Source organism: Cucumis sativus, chromosome 5 (assembly GCF_000004075.3).
Source record: "Cucumis sativus cultivar 9930 chromosome 5, Cucumber_9930_V3, whole genome shotgun sequence".
In the NCBI taxonomy this organism is placed as follows: Eukaryota; Viridiplantae; Streptophyta; class Magnoliopsida; order Cucurbitales; family Cucurbitaceae; genus Cucumis; species Cucumis sativus.
The window spans coordinates 29,005,219-29,027,241 of record NC_026659.2 but is presented as its reverse complement, the minus strand read 5'-3'; the positions used below and the strand labels follow the sequence as shown (position 1 = coordinate 29,027,241).

General features: G+C 33.9%; 3 protein-coding genes, 1 long non-coding RNA gene and 1 other non-coding gene across 11 annotated transcripts; 3 read left to right on the top strand and 2 right to left on the bottom strand.

Moving 5' to 3' along the window:
- The first annotated feature begins 771 nt into the window (after positions 1-771).
- On the top strand, positions 772-5,230 carry LOC101216485 (NADH dehydrogenase [ubiquinone] 1 alpha subcomplex subunit 6). The gene is made up of 2 exons (XM_004142334.3): positions 772-1,176; positions 4,594-5,230. Exons 1-2 carry the CDS (start codon positions 964-966, stop codon positions 4,777-4,779), a joined length of 399 nt encoding a protein of 132 aa, XP_004142382.1. The 5' UTR covers positions 772-963; the 3' UTR covers positions 4,780-5,230.
- A 550-nt stretch (positions 5,231-5,780) lies between these two features.
- Positions 5,781-14,744, bottom strand: LOC101216885 (transcription factor TGA2.2). Of its 7 annotated transcripts, none has more exons than XM_031885928.1 (12): positions 14,109-14,744; positions 13,851-13,975; positions 13,616-13,709; positions 13,009-13,084; positions 12,543-12,636; positions 12,214-12,285; positions 12,050-12,109; positions 7,741-7,818; positions 7,602-7,653; positions 7,068-7,339; positions 6,451-6,699; positions 5,781-6,126 (listed from the first exon to the last, which is right to left on the bottom strand). In XM_031885928.1, exons 5-12 carry the CDS (start codon positions 12,606-12,608, stop codon positions 5,980-5,982), a joined length of 996 nt encoding a protein of 331 aa, XP_031741788.1. In that variant the 5' UTR covers positions 12,609-12,636; positions 13,009-13,084; positions 13,616-13,709; positions 13,851-13,975; positions 14,109-14,744; the 3' UTR covers positions 5,781-5,979. The 7 variants fall into 7 exon arrangements, with proteins under 7 accessions (XP_031741788.1, XP_031741789.1, XP_011655927.1 ...); XM_031885929.1 differs by having other exon boundaries at positions 13,869-13,975; XM_011657625.2 differs by having other exon boundaries at positions 13,851-14,047; positions 14,127-14,744.
- On the top strand, positions 7,287-8,395 carry LOC116403962. Its single transcript, XR_004216834.1, has 2 exons — positions 7,287-7,427; positions 7,556-8,395. It is a non-coding gene; the product is annotated as an uncharacterized LOC116403962 (long non-coding RNA).
- Positions 11,606-11,816, bottom strand: LOC116404170. The gene has a single exon (XR_004217111.1). It is a non-coding gene; the product is annotated as a small nucleolar RNA U3 (small nucleolar RNA).
- Positions 14,745-19,533: 4,789 nt separating the features above from the next.
- LOC101217123 lies at positions 19,534-20,397 on the top strand. Its single transcript, XM_004142337.3, has one exon. It carries the CDS (start codon positions 19,813-19,815, stop codon positions 20,233-20,235), a length of 423 nt encoding a protein of 140 aa, XP_004142385.1. The 5' UTR covers positions 19,534-19,812; the 3' UTR covers positions 20,236-20,397.
- The last annotated feature ends 1,626 nt before the right edge of the window (positions 20,398-22,023 follow it).

The following is a 22,023-nucleotide window of genomic DNA, read 5'->3' as shown; positions in this document are numbered from 1 at the left end:
GCTAATAAATATTAAATCTTAAGTGAGTTAGATTGACTTTTGTTGTTTTTATTGGCTAAATTATAATAATGCTCTTGAACTATACATTTTGTAATAAAGTTACCCTTATACTTTCAATAGTTCCAAAATTACCTTTAAACATTCAAAATGGACAAAAGAAAATACTCTTGATAATTGTTTTATATGCAAATTGTTAAAGTTTCTTCAATTTTCAAATGATTCAAAAATGCTCTTAAATAAAAATCTTCATCGTGAATAGATGAATAAGTACTTTGTTGACAAAAAATTGTAAATTATAATAAATTAAAAATTTTCTAGATTCATAATTTAGCTATTTTATAAATAAATTAACTTTTTTATAAAAGAAAATTTAAAATTATATACACACAAATGTCCTTTGATTTTTACATTTTGTGTCAAAAATGTCAATTGATGGAAACTGTTTCAAATTACACTTGAACTATCGTTTAGTTCTCTGTTTTCCATCTTTCTCTCCCTCAATTACGGTATATTAACTTTAATAAGTAGAAAAATAGTAAATAAAGCACTAAATCCTTTTTGGTATGTTTTAAAAGGAGATTTTTTATTTTGGTATTTCCTGGAATTTTAGTTGGCTAAGAATGTGAAAAATTGAAAGCAATACAAGAGCAACTCTAAGAATAAAATGATATTTATATAACTTGAATTAAAAATCGAAATTTGAACCAAAGATCCCAACCCTCACAGATAGAGAAATTGTTAAAGAAAAATAAACATAAATAAATTGATAGCATCCCCCGTATTAATGGTTGGACTATTCTTTTAAGAAAATTTTAATTAATTTGTTTTAGTTGTAGACATATCTTTTACTCTCATAAGAAATAGAACTGGGAGAAGAAAAGTAGGGATTTGAAGATTGCAAGAGGTAGCGCAGCGATAGCCGAGTGGAGTTGGCGAAGGCAGAGCGAAGTTACACTCTGAAAAATGGCGTTCACAGTTCGAGGTTTGAAGGTTCCGCCCAACTCCGCGAGTCTTGAAGAAGCCCGGAGTCGGGTCTTCGATTTCTTCAGATCAGCATGTAGATCATTGCCAGCAATCATGGACATTTACAACTTGGATGATGTCGCTACTGTCTCTCAACTCCGTTCTGCCATCGCCTCTGAGATCCGCAAGAATTCTCACGTCACCGACCCTAAGGTCTTCTCGTTCCTTCAATTTACTCTATTTGCTTCTTGTTTCTATATGATTTTCGATTCTCCTTAATGGGTTTATGAGATTTTCCCTCTGTGTCGATTAGAGACGTAAGGAATTTTGAAGCTTTCTTGCCGTTCATTTGAAACGAAGCTTTATAGAAATATAAAACAAAGAAAAGAGTTTTAGAGGGCTTTGGTGCCCTAGGGGTTTTGCCATTGCAACGCAGCGGGGCGACTTTTTGAACTTGGATGATTTCTCCCTCCTTAATAGTGGGCATATTAGATAGGGTGGATAAAGTTGATGACTTGTGTTCTTTCGTCTCAACTTTTTCGTGGACAATCTATTCTATATGTTTTGTTTTTCTTGGACTCGTCCTTCTAATTATGGGAGTTGGGTATTAGTTCTTTCAGTGCTATGGTGAATTTGATGGTATGATTCTTCGGACAACCCATCAATTGCTGACTTTTTGGGAGATTTATTTCAATGGAGTTTCTTGAAGATAGGCGTGCAAGAACAAGTTTGAAAGAACCTAGGCTTAGAACTCATTTATTTACTTCTTTTGCTACTGCAATTTTACAAAAAGTTCTATTTTTCTCCTAGAAAATTTCTTGTTTTCGAGGTCTTCAGTTAGAAAGAAACCAGAGTGTAAAATCGTTATTTTGGGTCAGTTTACTCCAATTGAGGTGCCTTTTTTCAAACTCCTTGAAAGTTTTTTCTTCTGTATATTTCATTTATAGATGCACTTGGTTTCCTGTCAAATTCAATAGTGTATTAATAATTTGAACGTTTCACGAGACTACCATAATCTTAATTTGTTATGGGCCTGGTATGTGAGGGTATTTGATGAATTTGTCGATGTGTACTGTCCCTAAAAAAAATATTGTTAACGGCCTAAGAGCAAGGGGATCTTGGTAGTAAATAAGATAATTAGCTGTAAAAATCATCAATGATTTTATTTTATTCTCTTTTTTATTGTTTCCTTTTATGTATTGACTCTCCTATATTAGAAGGCTACTTATCTTGCAAATAATTTAATTTATTCTATTCAATTCTTAATGGAATCAGAGAATGTGGTCAAAGGCAAAAATACAAAATCCTGGTTTTTTTTGTCTTCATTGAAACATGTTTAGGCTTGCTTGCACCAAACTTCTTCATCTTTATCATCATTCGACTAAGAAATTGTTTTGTTGTTGATGTTTGTTGCTTGGGAGCTCATTCTCATTCTCATTTGATTTCCATCATCCTTTGTCCAATAGGGAAGCTACTTAGGTTATGACCCCCCTTTATTTATTACTGGATGGTGAGGTTAGGCAAGGGAAGAGGGACTTCCAAAGAGAAAAGGAACGCTGATGGAAATCACATTGCAAAAAGTAAATAATGGATTAAATAGAATCCTTGTTACGATTGGTGAAGATAGAAGAGGTTGGAAAGCATATCTTTCTCTTTTGTCTTCACTTCATGAAAGCCAGGTCCAGAACGAGAGGAAAGAGAACCCCCAAGAGGGCCAAGACAAAAAGCCATCCACGTACATCATACATTGCTGCTCTTAAGAAGGAAAATTTCCATATCTTTCCACCCTCTACTGAACTAGCGAATTCATCAACCACATCAAAGGCTCCATCTCCCACATCCATCAACAAATCAGCCCATGCATATCCACATTCCTCCATCCACTTTAATAGTTTGGTTGTCATTAGGAGATACTGCTTCAACGACAATTGGTACAACATTATAAGAGCTTTCAACATTCATGAGAGTGCCTGTATCAGCAATCCTTTCAACACTGACAGGGTTGCTTATCTCTGAGGATATTGATCAAACCAAAACCCTTAGTACAGTAAAGGTTTGGTATAAGGTAGGAAGATATTTGGTAAAATTCTCCCCATGGACTTGGAGTGCTGAAAATGCAACGAAAGATCAAGTTGTCCTTAGCTATGGAGGTTGGATGAAAATTAGGAACCTCCCACTTGATCGATGGGATAATGACATGCTTATGTTCATTGGAGAATCTTGTGGTGGCTTCCTTGAAATTTCCGAAAAGCCATTGAGACGACTAGATCTCTTTGAAGCTTCAAGAAGGTCAACAGAAATAATAAAGGTTTCATTCCACCTATAACCATATTCCTTCTTCTTCACATCACCGATCAAAGTACATATTGACCTCCTTTTTAATTAGGAAAACTACCTCTGCCGGAATCTGTTGTGCACCCACTTTGCCTAGTGTTCAACAGCTACTGGAGTCCAACTCGGAATCACCAATTCCAATTGGCGTAGCCCCACTAGTCTCTGCACAATCTCTACCCACAAATACCAAAACACTAAACCCATAGTTACCTGATCCTTCATGCGGTCATGCCCTCTGTCCACTTTACCTAATCCAGTTATTTTACCTGTTGCTGATCCACCAACCTACTCAATTCTCTTGTCTTAAGATCATTGAATGTACTCCTAATTCTGTTCTGACGACCTTTGGATGCTTGATAATCCACTGATGCTTCTTATCAAAAAAAAGATAATCCACTGATGCTGAGTGCTCTGTTTTTTCGAGTCTAAAACAGAGGATTCCTTTTTCGGCTTGACCTTGTGCTTATCAATCTTCTCTTCTTGTAGTCTGTTTGCATCTTCAGATAGACTCATTTTCAGCTTGCTCTGTTCTGAATACCACTTTATGTAATCATGCTTTGATTTGAAGCTCTTCAACATATTGAGAAACATTTTCCATCCCTCTTTTTCCTCACCCAATAGAATATGTAAGAATGATATTCCTTCTGTTTGGGGCCAAAAATTGCATCTTAACACCCAACCTTTCTCTAATCTGAAGCTTAAGACTTCTGTTATGCCACTGTCCATTCTTCCTTCCAGCAGAGGTGAGACCTTGATAGTGACAGGATTTTATTTGCCTCCATATCTTCAAGTTGGAATAAATCATGCTCGTGCCATATGCAGTAGGGAGAGCCAAAAACCCTGCAGCTTTCTTACTTCCATTCCTTGCTTTCTAGCCTGTAGAGCATTCTTGTTCGTCATTTGTCTTGTTTTTTCTCTTTCTTGGTTTGTTTGTTTTGGTTCAAATTCTATCTAGGGTGCTCCCTATCCGAACTTTCTAATGGTGTTGTGTTAGAATGGTCAAGGTGGATGTACGTGTGGGATACTGTGTGACCCAAACATGAGGAATTTGATAACTTTTTTTTAGTTCTTACTTAATCTCCAGGTGGAGGCTATGTTCAGAGTTTTCTCCTAATTTTCCTTTTTTAATACAATTGTTTCTCTTTCCAAAAAATGAGATGGATGGTAGCTTGTGGTAGGCCATTATTTTTGCTTGATTATTTTAATTTCCTAAGATGCTGCTCTTCTCACTGTATTGGTGTTGGACTGCGAACGTTAAGATTATTTTTATTAGTTTCCATCTCTTTTTTTTTACAGGTGATTGATATGCTTCTTTTCAAGGGAATGGAAGAGCTTGGTAACATTACTGAGCATGCGAAGCAACGACATCACATCATTGGTCAGTATGTGCTTGGTCGCGAAGGACTTGTGCAAGATTTTGGTGCCAAGGATCAAGGCAGGTCCAATTTTCTCAAGAACTTCTACAAGAGTAACTACTTCTGAACTTCATCTTTCCTGGAATTATTCCAGTGGAATATGAGATATCCATAGTTTTAATTTGTGATCTTGATAAATAATAAAGGAACTATATCTGTCCTCTAGACCATGACATCATTTGATCGTTTTGTGGGATTGAATTGTCGGTATATTATAGCCAAAGCAATCCAAGATCTTTGGTTCGATTTACTCTTAACCATTAAGCCTAAATGTGGTTGTCTACCCTATGCTTTGGTTCGAGATGGTGCTTCCCTTGGTTTCGATTGTTTTCATTCATGACTGCCATGTTTATAAGTTCAATACAGTATCAAACTTGGAAAGGGACAGTGTGGTCTCTATTGGTTTATATAGAGAGAGAGAAATGTAAAACGAAAACTATTGTCTTGATTGTGGTGTGTGAAGAATGCACAAAAACCATTTATTTGATTGGATTAAGTTAATTTTGAGTTTTCGAGAACAGCTCTAACTTCATTGTAACGTTTGGGGTGTCTAATTTAAAGGCACTTTTTGCAGTGATTTTGATTTCATTTTCGAAATCACATATTACTGTTAATTCAAAATAAATTTTGATTTTAGGAAAATTTTATTTGTAAGTTTAAATTAATTTTAAGGTTAAATATTAAATTAATTTTAAGTCATAAAAATAGCCTTGAATCTAAACATGATAAAAGTAATTTTAATAATTTCAAAACTACTCTACAGTCAACAAGATTTGGATGATGCACCATTCTCCCCTCACCCCTAAAGTTCGCAATCTAGTGACTCACTCCCCCCTCACCCTTTCCCCTATGTGTGTTTGACTCTTATGGTTATAATTAATGGAGACAAGAAAAGAAACTGTATGTTATATATACCTTAGTTTTTAATAATATGGGGAAATATAAGGCAAAAAAGTGTGCAGTAATCTCTCCTGATGTTTCTCTAGTCATTTCTTTAACCATTTTCCTCTGGGCATTCTATCATCTATAGATTCCTCGAGGATAATATTGTTTTCTATAAAAGAAAAATTAAAAAGAAGGGTGGGGAACTTCCTTTAAATAAAATACAGGTACATACATACAGCTTATTACAAGTAGCATCTCTAGAACATCACAAGATTGATAACATATAATCATGCACACCAATGAAAATTGAGAACTCAAGCAATTGTTAAATTGTTAATCTAGTGCTTTTGTCAATATACTCAAGGAAAAATCAAAAAGCTATTCACTCTTTTGGGCGAGCAAGCCAGAGGGAGCTAAGGGCTCGCAGTCTGGAGAAGTAATCATGAATTGCAAGAAGTGCACGAGCCGACTGACGAATTGTCAAAATCCGATGCATTTGTTGTAGTGTTTGTTGTCGTAGATTGTCAGCCTGTTAATTTTTTTAGCCCCAAAATCCCAAACAAGGAAAGGGAGAAAAAATCTTTAGAAAGCACTAGAATGGAAAGAGTTTTTGGCTCATAAGTGAATGTGAAGCAGAATGGAAATATACACATTGTCTAAAGCTCGGACTCAAATTTCTTACAGAACATATGAGTAAGCACCTGAATGTGAGATCTAAATGTAGATTTGAACAGCATATGCAAGAAAAGATGGGTTCCCAACCGAGAACTCCATGGAAAGATAAATGGCAAAATGCATTTTCTTCTCTTTACAGGTGCTGGGGAATAAGTTTAAGAAAATCTGCTAGGCATACCTGGCGAATAAAACCCTCAAGGGTCCCAAGTTTACCCATGGCCGTGGCCATTTGACCCATATAGTTTGCCACATTGCCAGATGTATTCGAGGAGCCAAGAGATCCACTGGATAACGTCTCAGCCAACGATTGTTGCAATGCTTCCATGCCTTGTGACAATGCATCTTCGGTCTGTTGTGAGGACTGCTGCAAGTTGGATATGCCCATCAACTGCTGTTCTGTGAGGGGCTCCAATTGATTGACAAGAAGCTGCAACACAACGGCAGTTTTAGTAATGCTTAAAACTCAGAGCTCTAATTCATACTGGTAGCAACATCAAAACATCAGTTAAAGCAGTTCAACATTTTGTGTTAGACATAGCATATTCTATATTCCTATCGCCAGCATGAAAATGAACTTAAGAAGCAAAAGCTGATCGATGAAAAATATTACTAGCAAAAGTTCACATCATATCCTCTTCATCTACTTATTTGTTGTTCTATGCAGTTCCCCTCGTTCTTTGTTAAGTATTTTAGAGTACTTTCCCTCCTTTGTGTGGTTCCCAAATATAGAGATTTTTCAGAGTTGTCCTACACCATTGGAAGTATGAACACTATGACGCAACAAAATGAGCACACCTTTAGAAGCTCTGACGAACGGAAACCACCAAGCCACAAAAAACATCTTTCAGCAGGAGTTTTCCACATGCCAGACAGTAAATGAAAAACATCAGCCTTTGCAGCGACACCCTTTAGCCGAAAAACTTCATCATAATGAGCCAAGATGCCATCCACAATCATTCGAAGTTCAGTATCACTGGCATGAGAATTAACAGCTGCTCTCAGTTCATTGATTTGCTTGTTTTGTTCTTCCAACCAACGGGCATATTCCACATCAAATGCCATGGCCCCTGCAAATGTGAAGTAGCTGATGCTATGCAACTTCAAACTGAAAAGATAGCTAAAAGAAAACACACTTACTGCCAAAAAATTGTTCAGGTAGATAATCTAGATTCTTTGCAAACATTAATTATGATGCAGGAGATAAATGAAACTGAGTTAGGCTAATAATAATGTCAGATTACAATGTCTCTCACAGACTAACATTGTCATATCTCAAATTTCAGGTTGTCTTTTGAAAGTAAATATCATGATTCAAGATAGTTCAAATACCATTTCCAGCCATTGAATGGGCCTGATCTCCTGAGCTTGATATGAAGATTCCCTAAACAGAGGAACACAGTTTATAGAAATTTAACGAGACTCACAATATATAGGTAAGTAACAGTCATGAAAAGGAAATGCAGGCAACCTGCTGCCGTGCCCGCTGAAGCTCCTGCTCTAGTTGGGTCAACTTTAAACGACTACTCTCCAGCTGTTGGACATATGCCTGCATAGAGATAAGATCAGGGAACAAGTTGGATTCAGTGAGACTCGTTATTGTAAATTTGAACTAATCAAGTTTTCTTAATTACTGAGATTATTTGATAAGGTTATAGACCAGCTTTCATTATATATAATTTTCTGAAGAAAAAAAAAGAAGAAGAAGAAGAACCCAGAGGTACGAAAGCCATTATATAAGGGAACCAAAGTAGTAGAAAATAGCTCTCATCAGATGCCCTAATATGCTAATATTAAGCTGTTGCTCATGTGATCAGGGCGTTCGACCAAATAAATATCCTCAAAGGCATCAAAGCTAGCCAAAAAAACAAGACAAGAATCATGGCAGGAATGAAGTCTTAAAATTAACGATGAGGAAGAGGGAGCTGTGTACTGAGGAAGGGATAAAGAAAGAGGCATTCATCTTACACAGTATCAAGAGGATGAATTTTATGATGGACATGCCAGAGTTCAGAATGTCAGTAATGTAACTGATGTAGCCTAAGTAGTCTCTAGTAGAAATCCTTCCGGAACCAAGATTGTGAATATAATTATATAATAAAAAAAATTATATGTTTCATACAAGAGGGAAATACTCTATTTATAGAGTTTTGTTACAAGTGGGGTAAAGAAAATTAACTTAGAATATTAATTAATTACCCAATTAACCCCTATTCATCTTACACCATTCTATCCCTCCAAAAAGAAAACTCATCCACGAGTTTTATAAAGAAAAAATTTATGAAGCAAACAATGAATGAAATAAACTTGTTCAACGGAGTATGACCAAACCAATCTCCTATGTTTTGAACAAAAATATTATGATCAAAGTAATAAATTCGAGATAAAAAATCCAATATTGCCACCAAAAGTGAACCTGAAAAAGATGTTTCCTTCATGCTCATTCAAAACCGTATTCAAAGGATAATCATAAAAGAATTAGCTTCCAAAGAGAACCCTTCAAGAATCGCATTTTCTTCATCCTTTGCTTCAAGCTTTGTCACATTGTGGTAATCAATTTCCAATGCAATTGGTATGTCGTTCTTGGTCGATTCTTTGATTTCTGCCTCGACATTTAGAGTATTGATGTTCAATACCACTTTTCCATTTTCTTCGTTGGATTTTTCTTTTTCACTTAAAACTACTTCCAAATTAACATTTTCAATTTCTTCTTTTTTAATCTTCTACTTCATTCGAGTGAATTTCTCTCCAATCACCTTTGTCAACTACATGAGTCTCAACAAGATTTTCTCCAAATTTATCTTCAAGTTTCTATTTGAGAAGTTTCTAACTAAGGTTCCTTCGTTTCTTCTTTAGTATACAAAGTCAATTCTTGCTTGGACTCTTCTTCAATGTGGAGTCATTTTCTCCGATGAACATTGGATTTCTTTTGTTGTTTTCTTTATTTCCTTCAATGCTATAGGATCAAAGTAGTCATTTTGTTGGATTCTTGAATATGTTTCAATATGAATAGGACTTATCCATTGATTTTCTTAAATCAACCTTTCGTGGTTATGTTTGATAACCAAAAGAGTAATTTTGAGTCCCAAATATTCTTCTTGGGTAGTAAAAATCCATTCTTGATGATTTTTTATCATTCTCTAATTCATCTAACTCCCAATCTTTGTGTAGATTTCTTGAAAAATGGGTTTTATTGCATCATTTGGCCCTTTTTCAATATTATTGTTCTTTCTCTGTCCCAAACTGCCTTAGAAACATCGTCAGAGCCACTAGAATCAAATTTCCAATGTAGACAATGATAGGTTCTTTGAGAAAATCGAACATGGACAAAATTAGCATGTTGAAATTCTTCTTTGGAATCATTTGAGTCAGAACTCCAGCACTGTTTTTGTTGATTTTCTTGTCTATACAAACTGCTGTATTTTTTCTTAGACATTTTCTTTGATCGTAATCATAATAGTTCGTTCTTGCAAAATCTTGAAAAATCTTTGGTTGCTTCTTTCTTTATTGGAATTTTAAGGGTTCCCCCTAAATAGATGTGAGTTGTTTGGCAACAACCACAAGACAAAAAGCTCTCTCTCGTGATTGACATTAGCAAGAGTTTTCCAAACTTCCACCAGCGGTAGCTAATGTTGGCTCAGGCGGTGGTTCTCATACCAAATTGACATAGCATATGTAGTCTCTAGGAGAAATCCTCCAAGATTGTGAATCTTGTATTAGAACAAATAATGTACTTCATTCAAGAGGAGAATACTCCTGTTTATATAGTTTTATTACTAGTGGGTTAAAAAGGAAATTAACTCTCGGTCCTTTTATTTCAGAAGATTGCTTAACGTTGAGGAAATAATAGACTTTCAGTCATTATTTCAGATCTCATCCTCACAGCCAGCTTCCTCTCCGGATAGAAGATTTTGGTCCCTTGAAATCTCAAGTTCCTTTTCGGTAAAATTATTGGTTAAGCATATCTCGACTTCTTCTCCATTGGAAAGTTCTTTGTACAAAAGGCTTTGGCAATCTAATAGTCCAAAAAGGGTAAATATCTCCATATGGATTATGCTGTTTGGAAAATTAAACTATGCTTCGGTACTTCAAAGTAAGCTTCCCTCCCATGTCCTCTCACCTCATCCCTGCCCCCTTAGTGTTGGTAACATGGAAAATATTCAGCACTTTTTATTTGACTATGTCTTTGCATCTAAATGTTGGTTCCGTTTTCTCCAAGCATTCAATATTTGTTGGGCTTTTGATCATGATTTTAAGAACAGTGTGGCTCGGTCCAGCCTTGAAGATGAAGACAGCTGATTTAATGTGGGTAGACACACTAAAAGCCCTCTTAGTTGAAATATGGTTAGAAAGAAACCAAAAAGTTTTCCACGATAAACTATCAACTTGGATGAAACGTTTTGAATTTGCTCGTTTGAATGCATCTTCATGGTGTTCTCTATCCAAAGATTTTCGGGACTACTATTCGCAGGATATTGTGTTAAATTGGCCAGCCTTTACAGCCTCCCCACCTTGAAGTCTTTGATCATCAGGACTTCCGGATCAGCCCTCTGCTTCAAACAGTTTTTTGCTCAATCAATCAAGGCTTATTCTTCTTTGTTCTCGGCCTGCTGCCTATGATTTATGATTTTGCTTTGAATAGATTATTTTATCATTTTGTTTGGCTTTGTATTTGTGGCTTTTTGTTTGATCTTGTATTGTCGCTTTTTGGGTGTGATGAGGACGCTAAGAGGGTGTCAACCTAGTTGAGATGCTCAGATGCGCTTGTTGATCCTCTCAGCCCCATGTTGCTCTTTGTATAACCCTCGTATACATTGAGCTTGGTCTCTTTATTTATATTAATAATAGTGAGACTCATATACTTTTTAAAAAAGAAAAGAAATAAATTTAGAATATTAACTAATTACCCAATTAACCTCTATTCTTCTTACATCAATAACAATTCTCCTTTGCCTTCCCTTTGTAAGGATATGTGGAATCACAAGTACTTCAAGAAACTAAGATCATTTTACAGGAGGTCCGCCAAAGTAGGTGATCCAACTACTCTAGATAAGGTGGGAGACCGTTTGACAATTCACTAATCGGAAGTGCTGTGACAGATGGACTGAAAGGGACTAGCAGTGCAAAAACTCTTAAATTTTCACTTGATATTTTAACATAATGACTATGCTTTAAGTTATCATTTGATAGAGAATATAGGACAACATGGTAGTGCTACTAAAACTGAAAGCTTCTAAACCAAATCAATTTCATCAACAGTGATAAATAAGATGAAGATCAAGTACATTATTTTGCTTCAGCTTTAACATGACATTTAGGATCTATGAAATTATTTAGGTCTGTCAGACCGCCATGTGACCATCCCAACAGTACAAAATTGCCAAGAATGATCCTCTACAGCCACTGGACCTAGGGTCCGTTGAACCATTAATCATGCTCTAGCCACAAGGCAGTGGTTCATCCACCAAACTTTAGTTCTTGTATCCTTAGAACTCAAAGGACACAGTTATACAACCTATAGAACAAATCTTGGTCAAGGAAGGTCATTGAAGTTATTTAGGTAAAGGTTATCATCTTTTCGTTCTCCTTTTTTCTCTTTTTTTTTCTCTTTTTTTTTTCTTTTTTTTTAACAACAGATGAAGATTGTAGTCCTCCAATTTAATGAGATGCCTTTATACATTAAATTTTACTACTTTATTAATTAAAATATTTTTTTCTGAACTAAACAATATACGTGTCAGAATTGTAATAAAAGCAGGAAACAAAATATAGAGCCATACTTTTTTTCGCAGTCGGCTTTTCCTGGCAGCTTCACGATTCTGTGCAAGCCTGCGTAGAGTCTGAAAAGTGAAAAATATAATAATCCATTTTTGTCACACAAGGTCATCATAGCCAAGAAGATGTATCTTGGATATCAATTACATAACTAATGTACGGGTACAACCTTCTGATCAGACTTATCTTTCGTTCGATCACTGGAATCAGAAGCCACAGCATTCCGTTGAAGCATATCGAGCTGTAAATGTGGGAGATGAAATATATATACATAAGGGTAGAAATACATCATCAACACTTCTCTTAGGAACTAAAGATGAGTCAGAGTATTAACAAAACTACGCAGTTTAGAGAAAAAATCAACAGTGCCAGCAGTTACAACTGCACTGTTACAACGTAAATAAAATCCTATTCCCTACGTAAAGCATAATAATCTGAATCATGTACATGAAAAGAGATGTACAAGAGAGCATATCAGTCGAATATGAAAGACATTACCCTCTGGTGTTTGTCATCAGTGTCGACATCAGTAGAGATATCAGTCCTTGGACTGACATCGGTCATGGCATATACTTTGAGGTTCTCTATAATACTGCAAGATAAGGAAACCAAAGGCATCACTGTATGGGAAGTGCTGTGGCAGTATGACTGAAAAGGACAACACTGTTCATATATTCTAAAATCTCCCATGGATCTTTTAACGTAATGACTGCAAAGTCATCATTTCAAACAAACAATATGGGTACATGGTACTAACACTGAGAGTTTATACAGAACCATGATGAGTGAACTTCAAGTTGAATCGCCCCAATGTCGTGTGAATGCTTGAGTGTGTGTGTGAGACTAAGATAATTGGATTACAAACAAATGAACTTACAAGGTTTGTTCACTCATTACAGGGGAAGAAAACAGAGGTAAAGAAACTTATGAGAAGACAGAAAACCAGAAATCAAATATAGTTCACCTTACTAGAGGTTCCAGTATAGAAAGTTACAAGCAACTGTTTGGCCTCTTGTTAATAGGACTCTGAAGCACAGTTTCTGCATCAAGAGGTCAACAAATTACTATCCAATAAAAGAGGGCATGTATACGAAGTAAGTGTCTGTGTTTGTGTCTTTATCTTAGCAGATTTTCCACCCAGAACAGTAGTAATTATTAGTTCTTGTTAGAGGCGGGTTGGAAAGGTGAACAAGTATTCCTTTTTCTTTAATGATGTGAATAGAAAACTGTGGTCTCCGCAGGAACTTACATCCACTAAGTTGGATTAAGGTAATCTGGATATAGAATGTGGTTACCTTGTTGTTTACAACTGGAGATTAAAATAGAACGTTTGAAAGGTGAAGAACCATACAAAGAGATGCAAAAAAGAAAGCTAAATTACAAAGTTCGTCCCTATGGTTTAAAAGTCAGAATTCTATCTTTAGGATTTAATAAAACTCTTCGGTCTATTTAGGAGGATTTTATAATTACAAGGACTAATGATAAGGTTTTACCAAACCACAAAGATGAAATTCTAACTTTTGAAATCACAACTCGGAGCAGCCATGAGCGAACGTAAGGAAGGAACTTACAGTTGGTTACAAATGGATATCTCTGAAACGGAACCTGACATCCCGCTTGCCACTTTCTTCTCATTTCTTTCTCAACTCGCCTGGTACACTAGCCCTGGAATGATCATGAAGATCAGTCTAAGACATCAAATTCAAAAGCCCCAAAAGCTCAGCTAGTCAAGTATAAGTAAATACTCGCATGAGATTCAGATATATGCATTGCAACCGATGATGTCAGGAAAAAATAGGAAGAGACCTCGAAGAGAGGAAATACCCAGCATCAGCCATGAAAAGGAAGCCAACGAAACAGCAATTGAATTGTAAAAACTACCAAGCTACAGGATCATCAGGATGTTATCTACAATCTTCTGAGTAATGGAACTCAACACCAGCCCAGACAACCAAAGAGATCAAATTCACATAATTATCCTAATCAACTGGAAATCAATCGAACTGACAAGCAAAGTATACCTCGGTTACCATCAACTCAGAAATGCCATTAAATTAAAATTACCTAAATGATTCAGATTACCCCTTGTAACTACACCACCCCTTAAGAGCAAGACAGCGGTAAGCAACCAAAGAAAACACAAAGCTCGGCAAAAACTAACAATATCCCAGGAGTCAAACTCGCCCAAAACAAGTCAAAATGGCATATCAGGAATTGGCAGCACGTATTTGACCGCAAACGAGCGAGACCCAGTTGGATAAAGTAGGTGAATTGGAAAAATTGGAAGTCCCCCACTTCCCAAATAACGAAGTTGGGTGAGAAATCAACAACAGTTGCAGTAAATAATGAGCATGGAAGCGCTTGCTTACAGATGAGGGCTGTGTTAAAGTGGAAGGTGAAGCAAAGTAAAGGCAGTAGAAGAAGTTTGGATGACGAAGATGGTGGGGGAATTGAGGTGGCGCTCGTGTATTACCGGATTTAAGTGTGGGAAAGGGGAGGGAAAGAGAGGGACGTTTCGTTCGGCTGTGTGTCAACTGACAACCCAATCTCAAAAACCCCCTTCTTTACTTTATTGCGTGGAAATCTTCAACTTTCCAATGGCCAATTATTACCTTCTCCACCTTTTTCTAATTCTGTGTGTGTTAATGAAGGTCAGTGGGTTTGACATTTTATAACATATTTTTTTTGGGGGGTGAGGGTATTGTTCTACGTTAGCTTCTGTTGCAGCAATGTCAGTGATCTACTAATTTTAGCCATGGGACTGAATTTGAAAACACAGACACACCATTGCCCGCTCGCTTTACACTTTGACCAATCTTCTGGCTCACTCAGTTTGAACCACCCAAAATTTTCTTCTTCTTTTGGCCTGTTTGTACCATAATGCAACGCAAAAGGAAATTATTTTTGTTCCAATCTAATGATTAGCCAGTTTATATCCCTTTTTTTAGTATAAAAAATATTAGTATCAAGATTTAAACTTTCTGTTTTCTTGCTCTTCCCTCCCTTAATTGAATCCTTGAAATAAAATTAACTAACACTTTTTATAATAACAGTGATGAAATCAGTAGACAATAGTATCTGTGGACGATAAAAAAATAAGTCTTTAGTGATAAATAGATATTAAAAGTGTGTATCTTCAAACTTAAACCTAACACACAAAATTTAATCATTTGAAACCAATAAACTGAATTAAAATTAAAATAATAATAAAAACTTAAAATTTAATCAAGTTTGTGAAAGTGATATAGATCATATTCCAAATATTGACATGTCACTAAGAGTCTATCAACGTTAAGGGGCCGTTTGGGGGAAGGGTTGAGTTATGGAAGGGTTAGGGTTATGATAAAACTAGTGTTATGATAAAACTAGTTTTATGATAAAAGTTGTTTGGGGGAAGAGTTATATGAGTAGTGTTATGATAAGATGTGTTTGGAAAAGGGTTATGTGATTAGTGTTATGATAGTTTTATGATAAGATGTGTTTGAAGGAAATGTTATGTATGTAGTGTTATGAAATTTATTTTTTATACATTTTTTTTTTAATTCATATTCTAAATCCAACCAAAATTTTGTATATTTAATTTACTAAATTATTCTATTTTCGTAAAAAAAATTTCAATAATTTCTTTAAATGTGACGTCTATTTCTAACCTTTTTTACGTTGTCGTCACGTGCAAATAAATTATTAATTTTTTTAAAAAAGTTTATATTCTAACTCCAATACATAAATTCTGTATATTTAATTTATCTAATCGTTCTAGTTTTCGTAACACAATTTTCCTTAATTTATTTAAATACAGTATGAACTTTTTTTTAAGTAACCGTTTCGATTGAATAAATTACTATTTTTCTTTTAAAGATAAAACATTCTCAGTTTTCTTCTTATCTCAATATTATGTTTTTTTTTCTCCTATTTTTAAATTAAAGGATTGTTATTCCAGGAGCAAAAAAAATGATAAAAAATTATAATAAATCAATGAAAGATATAAAAATAAGGAAGAAGAAAGAGAAAAAAAATTACATTTTGGAAAAATAGAGCATAATTTGATAAAAAATTTAATTCAAAATTTAATTCAAAATTTAATTCAAATAAATCTCACCATTAAATTAATTTTTTTAAAAAGAAAATTCTTATACATTTAAAGTTTAAATACTTCCAAAAAAAAATATTTGTTATACATTTCGTACGTTGTTTAAGAATTATAAAGTTAGTTAATTTAATATTAAATCGTCTTATTTGATTTTGTTTTGATTTTTCTATAAGTCTAATAAAATTCATTTTTTAGAAATTTATTTAACTCAAATTTATCCGAAATAGTTTAGATACATAAAGATTAGTTTTAAAATAAAATATTTGAAAAGGTAAAAAACAAATAAAAGATATAAAAAATTAAAATAATTAAAATAACGAGTACTAAATGCATAAACTAATCACAATTAATATCTATTTAAAATTTATTTTGTAAATAAAATAAATTAAAAACAAAATTATTTTAAGATTATTAAATTAATTAAAAAACAAATGGCATTTAATAAATAAAAGAGTAATTTAAAAAAAATGAAATGATAAAATTAGAGGGAATTGAAAAAGTAAGATTACGGAGGGTTGAAGAGGGATTGAGAATGAAAAGAGAAAGGAAATATGGGTTATGATAAACCTAAAACAAGGGTTATGATAACCCTTCCCCCAAACAAGGGTTAGATTACTATAACCCTAACCCAATAGTGATAATCCTTCTTCCAAACGGCTCCTAAAAGTCTTTTAGATGACAAAATTGATGGAGGTGATGCGACCAAATTTTTAAAACCGAAATAAATATTTTTACATCGGAATAAAAATGATTCTACAAGTAAAAAAGCTAATCAAATGTTTTGACTTCAACAAATGAATAGTATGTGATCTTTCACTTTGGGTTGGATTATTTTCTAAACTATTAATGAAACTCTTGAATACAACGTACAAGAACTGCTTTCATCTTCAACCTCGTGTGAGGTGTGTTTCAAGTTTGTATTTATCTGCAAACTCAAAAAAATTGTTTTTGTACATTTTTCTTCTTTTAGTTATGGTAAAGTAATTTTTTTTGCCACTATAAATTTGATAAATCTTGAGTTTAAAAATTATTTGTGAATTGGTTATCATATTTTTACTTTTATCCTTATAAAAAATGAATCTATGCTTCATGCATTTCACACGTATGGACTACCTCTTATCTGTGTGTACATTATGGTTATGAATGAAAAAAATTAAAAGAGTTCCTAAATTTTCATCAAGTGAGTCAATGTCTTCTTGAACTTTGATTGATGAGATAAACACAATGAATGAAGGTGGAAGAGGTTTGAGAGCAAATTTTGAAATTAGATGAGAGCCAAAAGGGATGATGAAATGATGAAATGATGAAATGATAAAATGATTTGTTGCAGGTGCATTAAAGTCCAAAATCAAGTCTAAAAATTTGATCTGCTCACCTTCCCATATATATTCCTTTATTCCTTGGCATCACCTTCCCATGTTCCTTCCTATCAAAAGATGTTCCCAGGTTAATTAGATCCAATATGTGATGGACCCAAATGTAGCTGCCTAACTGATGGATTATGTCTCTAACAAGCCGTTTACAGAAGGGGAATGGGCTTCGGCATTCCTTACGTTTCTTCTTTCAAGTTTTGTAATATTTTTGTTCAATTTTTTTCTTTCTGTTCTTTTTGTTTTTCTGTCTTTATGCATTCCATTCGTATGTGAACCAAATATTAAATGGGACGACGTTATTATTCTCCCTTGGGATTCTTGGTCATAACATGTGATTGCACTGCATGACCATATACATCCATTATTTCTCTCTCTTTTTCTTTCTCAACTTGAAAGCGAACCTATTAATTTCTTCATCCCTTTCTTTTGACCCAAAACTGTTGCTTTCAAGCTTTCGTGTCTATTTTGCTTTCTCCTTGTTGTGTGATAATGTTATTCTATTACATCTTTTCATTTTGAGAATAAAAGGTTTGGTAAATACTGTGGTAACAAGGTGATTTCTAAAGAATGAAAGTCTGCTGATATTTGCAAACAATTTGCTGCTGTCTTAGCTTTAGTTGGAATTTTAGCTTTAACAAATATAGAACTAATTAATTTGCTCCAAAAACAATTTTTTTAAAAAATTGTTCAATTTATGTCACGAAATGAATTAATACAACCAATTTCATAAAATTGTTGGGTTATAAATTATAAATTAAATTAAATTAAATTTTGATTAAGCTACTTAAATTCTTTGTGGCACAAGTAGTCAAAATATATCATGCTTAAAATACTAATTAAGTTTGATACACACACAATCCATGTTTATGTGTGATAATCATGCCAAAGTTTGCATTTTCCCACAAACTTGATATACAAATCAACCATTTTGACAGGTAAGATCAAAGAATTGTTAACACATTATCTTATCTTAACTTTGACAAAATTTAATAGAATTGTAGCTCAAGAGTTTCAATTTTGCACGTTATCCACAAATATATTTTTTATGTCAATGAATATTTATTGCAGTAGTTCAAATGAATATTGAAAATTATTGTAACTAAATGTGTAGAAATTAGAGGATCTTATATTTATAGTTGATTAAAACAGTGCTATTAATATTCCCAAAATACAGGATAATTAAAACTTATTCACACTTAAACCCTAAACTAAAATTAGATTAAAAATCTTCCAGTAGTATGAAATGGTAATTGCCAAGAAAATTGGTGTGGTGGCCAATAAATAATTGACACGTCTCCAGTCAGACAAGACTGCCAACCTGACTTAATTGTTTATTTATTATCATTTTAGCTAAGTCTTGTGACTCAAATTTCAACACCTACCCTACACTAATCTAAAAATGCCTTTTCAACTCTTGCAATCATCTAAAAATTCATTTAGGTTTTAAAATATTTTTACTTTTTAGTTTTGAATGCAAATTTTGCTTTTAAAATAGAACAAATTGTTCTATTTTTCTTCAATATTTTAAAAGGCGTATTTAAAACATTTGAAGATTGTTATTAATTTTTCAGTTTTAGAAAAATAGTTAATTGATTTTTCTTTTTCATATTGTGATGATACTCATAATTGTTGAAGCATATAAAAGTGACACTCAGGTTTGTTATATTAGTCAAAGTAAGCATTGTTGTAAGAATGTTAATTTCTATATGTAACAATATATTAGTATTGATGCTCTAACGCCCACGTTTTAATTTGTTTTTCTTACCTTTACTTTGCAGCTGCGAGTCTAATACTCGTGTAATATCCCCAAGCTTTATTGACCTATCAAGCTATGCCACCTTTTTTCAAAAAAACTGAACGGTGTATTTGACCATTATTGCTAATACGAATAATTTTTGTACATGATACAAAATGGTATGAAAATGGAGGATATACCTTACATGTACATATGTGTGTAAGTTGATCTAACCATATATATATATATATTATTTTGTTCCATTTGGGTGTGGGGGATTAGGGGTCCTTTTAAGGACATCTGGAAAGAAAGAAGGTTCTATACCTTTTTCCAATTTTCTCTTTGCTTCGTTTTCATTGGGAATTTTTCCTTTCCCTTCAAATTTCCAACCCAACCCATTTCCGGGAAACCGCGGCTTGTTTGTTTCCCAAGCAAAATTCTCCAATCCGTACATCCTTATATATAAATACACCACCACACACCATATATCTTCCACTCCAAAATCACTCAAATTATAAAACTTCTGATTACCTCTCCATTGGAAGGGTGAAAAAAAGGAGAAAATTCCCGATGATTGTAACAGGCAAAAAACAGGCAAAGAGAAGCAAGAAATCGGCGGGGGCGGGTTTCAAAGTCGTGTACATTTCGAGTCCGATGAAGGTGAAAACCAGCGCCTCGAAGTTTCGATCTCTTGTCCAGAAACTCACCGGTCAGGACTCGGATGCTGAGAGATTCATGGAGATGGCATCGGGTGGCAGTGATGGGAATGGAGAATGGTGGGCATCGGCGTCGTTCGTTGACCACCAAGTGATGGGCGAGGAGGATGTAATGGTGGGAGGAAAGGTGGAAGCGGGGGTTGGGGGTGTGAGTCCGCTGGATGAATTGGCGTTTCTGCAGAATTTGGATGGGAATTATGCAGAAATGTTGAATGGGTTTTGGCATGATTCTTCGACGGCAGAAAGTGAGATGCCAGGTTTGAGTGCACTGCTGTAGTTTCGGAGTAGTTCATAGTTTCTCCCATTTTTTGATTTTTTGTTTTAACTAAAATGATTTGTATAGATAGATGAAACCTTTCCCAGCCCTTTTTCTTTGTCCACATATAGTTCATATTGTTTTGAATATAATATATACGATCATTTTGAGAATTTATATCAATGTTCTTATGTGTGTGTTTGTTATCCACTGCACTCAGTTTATTATCAAAGGATGGTCACATGATCTCTAACCTGATCCTACTCTGTAGTTTATAATTATGTACGTCTCTTTTTAAATTTGTGAAAAAACTCAACTAAAATTTGGATTGTTAAAATCTGATACACATCTTGCTATCAAAAGTTAATTAAATTTCATATATCTCCTATCAGACCCTGAAAATCTTCTAATCTTGTTTTTGGTAGATTCCTGAATTCTAAAGGATCTTAATCGAGGATTTATATGATACATAAAACTACAAATTTAGGTCCCATTTGATAACGTTAGTATTTGTGTTTTAAAGTTACGTTGGTTTTGTCGGTGGGTAGAATATTTTCGATCAAAATTTTGAAGTTTCGTTGGCCTATGGTTATGAGTTCTTTGGATGCATTTTTTTTATTTTTCTTTTTCCTTTATGTATTCTTTTACCTCGCATTCACATTTACACACATTTTTATAATATACGTATGATGTTATATTTTGTATAATCTATTATTAAAAATGATGAATTGTGGTGTATAAATAAGCGACGACCAAAGTTTCATTCAAGTAATTGTAACAATTTTCATAAAATTTATTGAAATTTCCATCGACGTCAATAATTCAAACCTTAATTTTTTCACCGTTTTTTACAATGATTTTTTAATTTTTCTTAGGGTATCAACATGGTTGAAAAGTTAATAACGAAACAAATAAATTAATAGGTAGGAGTAGTGCTAACTATAGATGTCCAATTTAAGTTAATGGAGTTAAGCTTGCATGTAAGCGTTTTGAGATAGTGCAAGGAAAGTGGCGGAAGGCAAAGGAATTAGACAACCCGTTGAGAGAAAATGCAACATGATACAAAAAAGATAACGAGAAAGGAAGACAACAATAGACCCTTAACCAATTATCATGTAACGAACTAGGCGGAGAGAAGCTTGATTAGTCATAAACATGTGTTAAGAATGCTACTAAACTAACACGTGTAACACACTAAGTAGGGAGCAGTCAATACTAAAGGAAGTGTGATGCTTACTAACTTGGTTTAAGAGAGTATAAACATGTTAGATAAAGAGGAAGTTCTACCATAGGATTAAAATGTGAAGTTTTATTATAGGAACATGCGACAAGAGGAAAGAAGATTTTAGGCAATAAGAAGAGAGGGAAAAAAAGGGCAAGTAACCAATCAAAATAAAATAAAGATTTAAAAAATGTGTTTACGACCACAGTCATGAATTTATTATATTGTCTAAAAGCACAAAGTAATGATCGAGCACATACGGTATTGATTGCCATGTGAGTATAAATATATATATTTTTTATATTTTTCACGCGAACTTTTAGTTATTTATCAAAATCATGTATCAACATGTCAATTTAGGATTGTTTACTGTCAAACGATCACAATTTAGTTCAATTTCAAAATCTTTATAAATTTTGAAAGTTATAATATATGATTGAATGAACGAATAATGAATATTGCTACGAAGTTTGTTTGAATGTAAAAGTGTTTTGTGCATGTTGGATAGCATTAATACATTCCAACGTGATTGAATGAATGGAGAATGACAAGTTACAATATTAAATTGGTGGAAGAGATATTGTTAT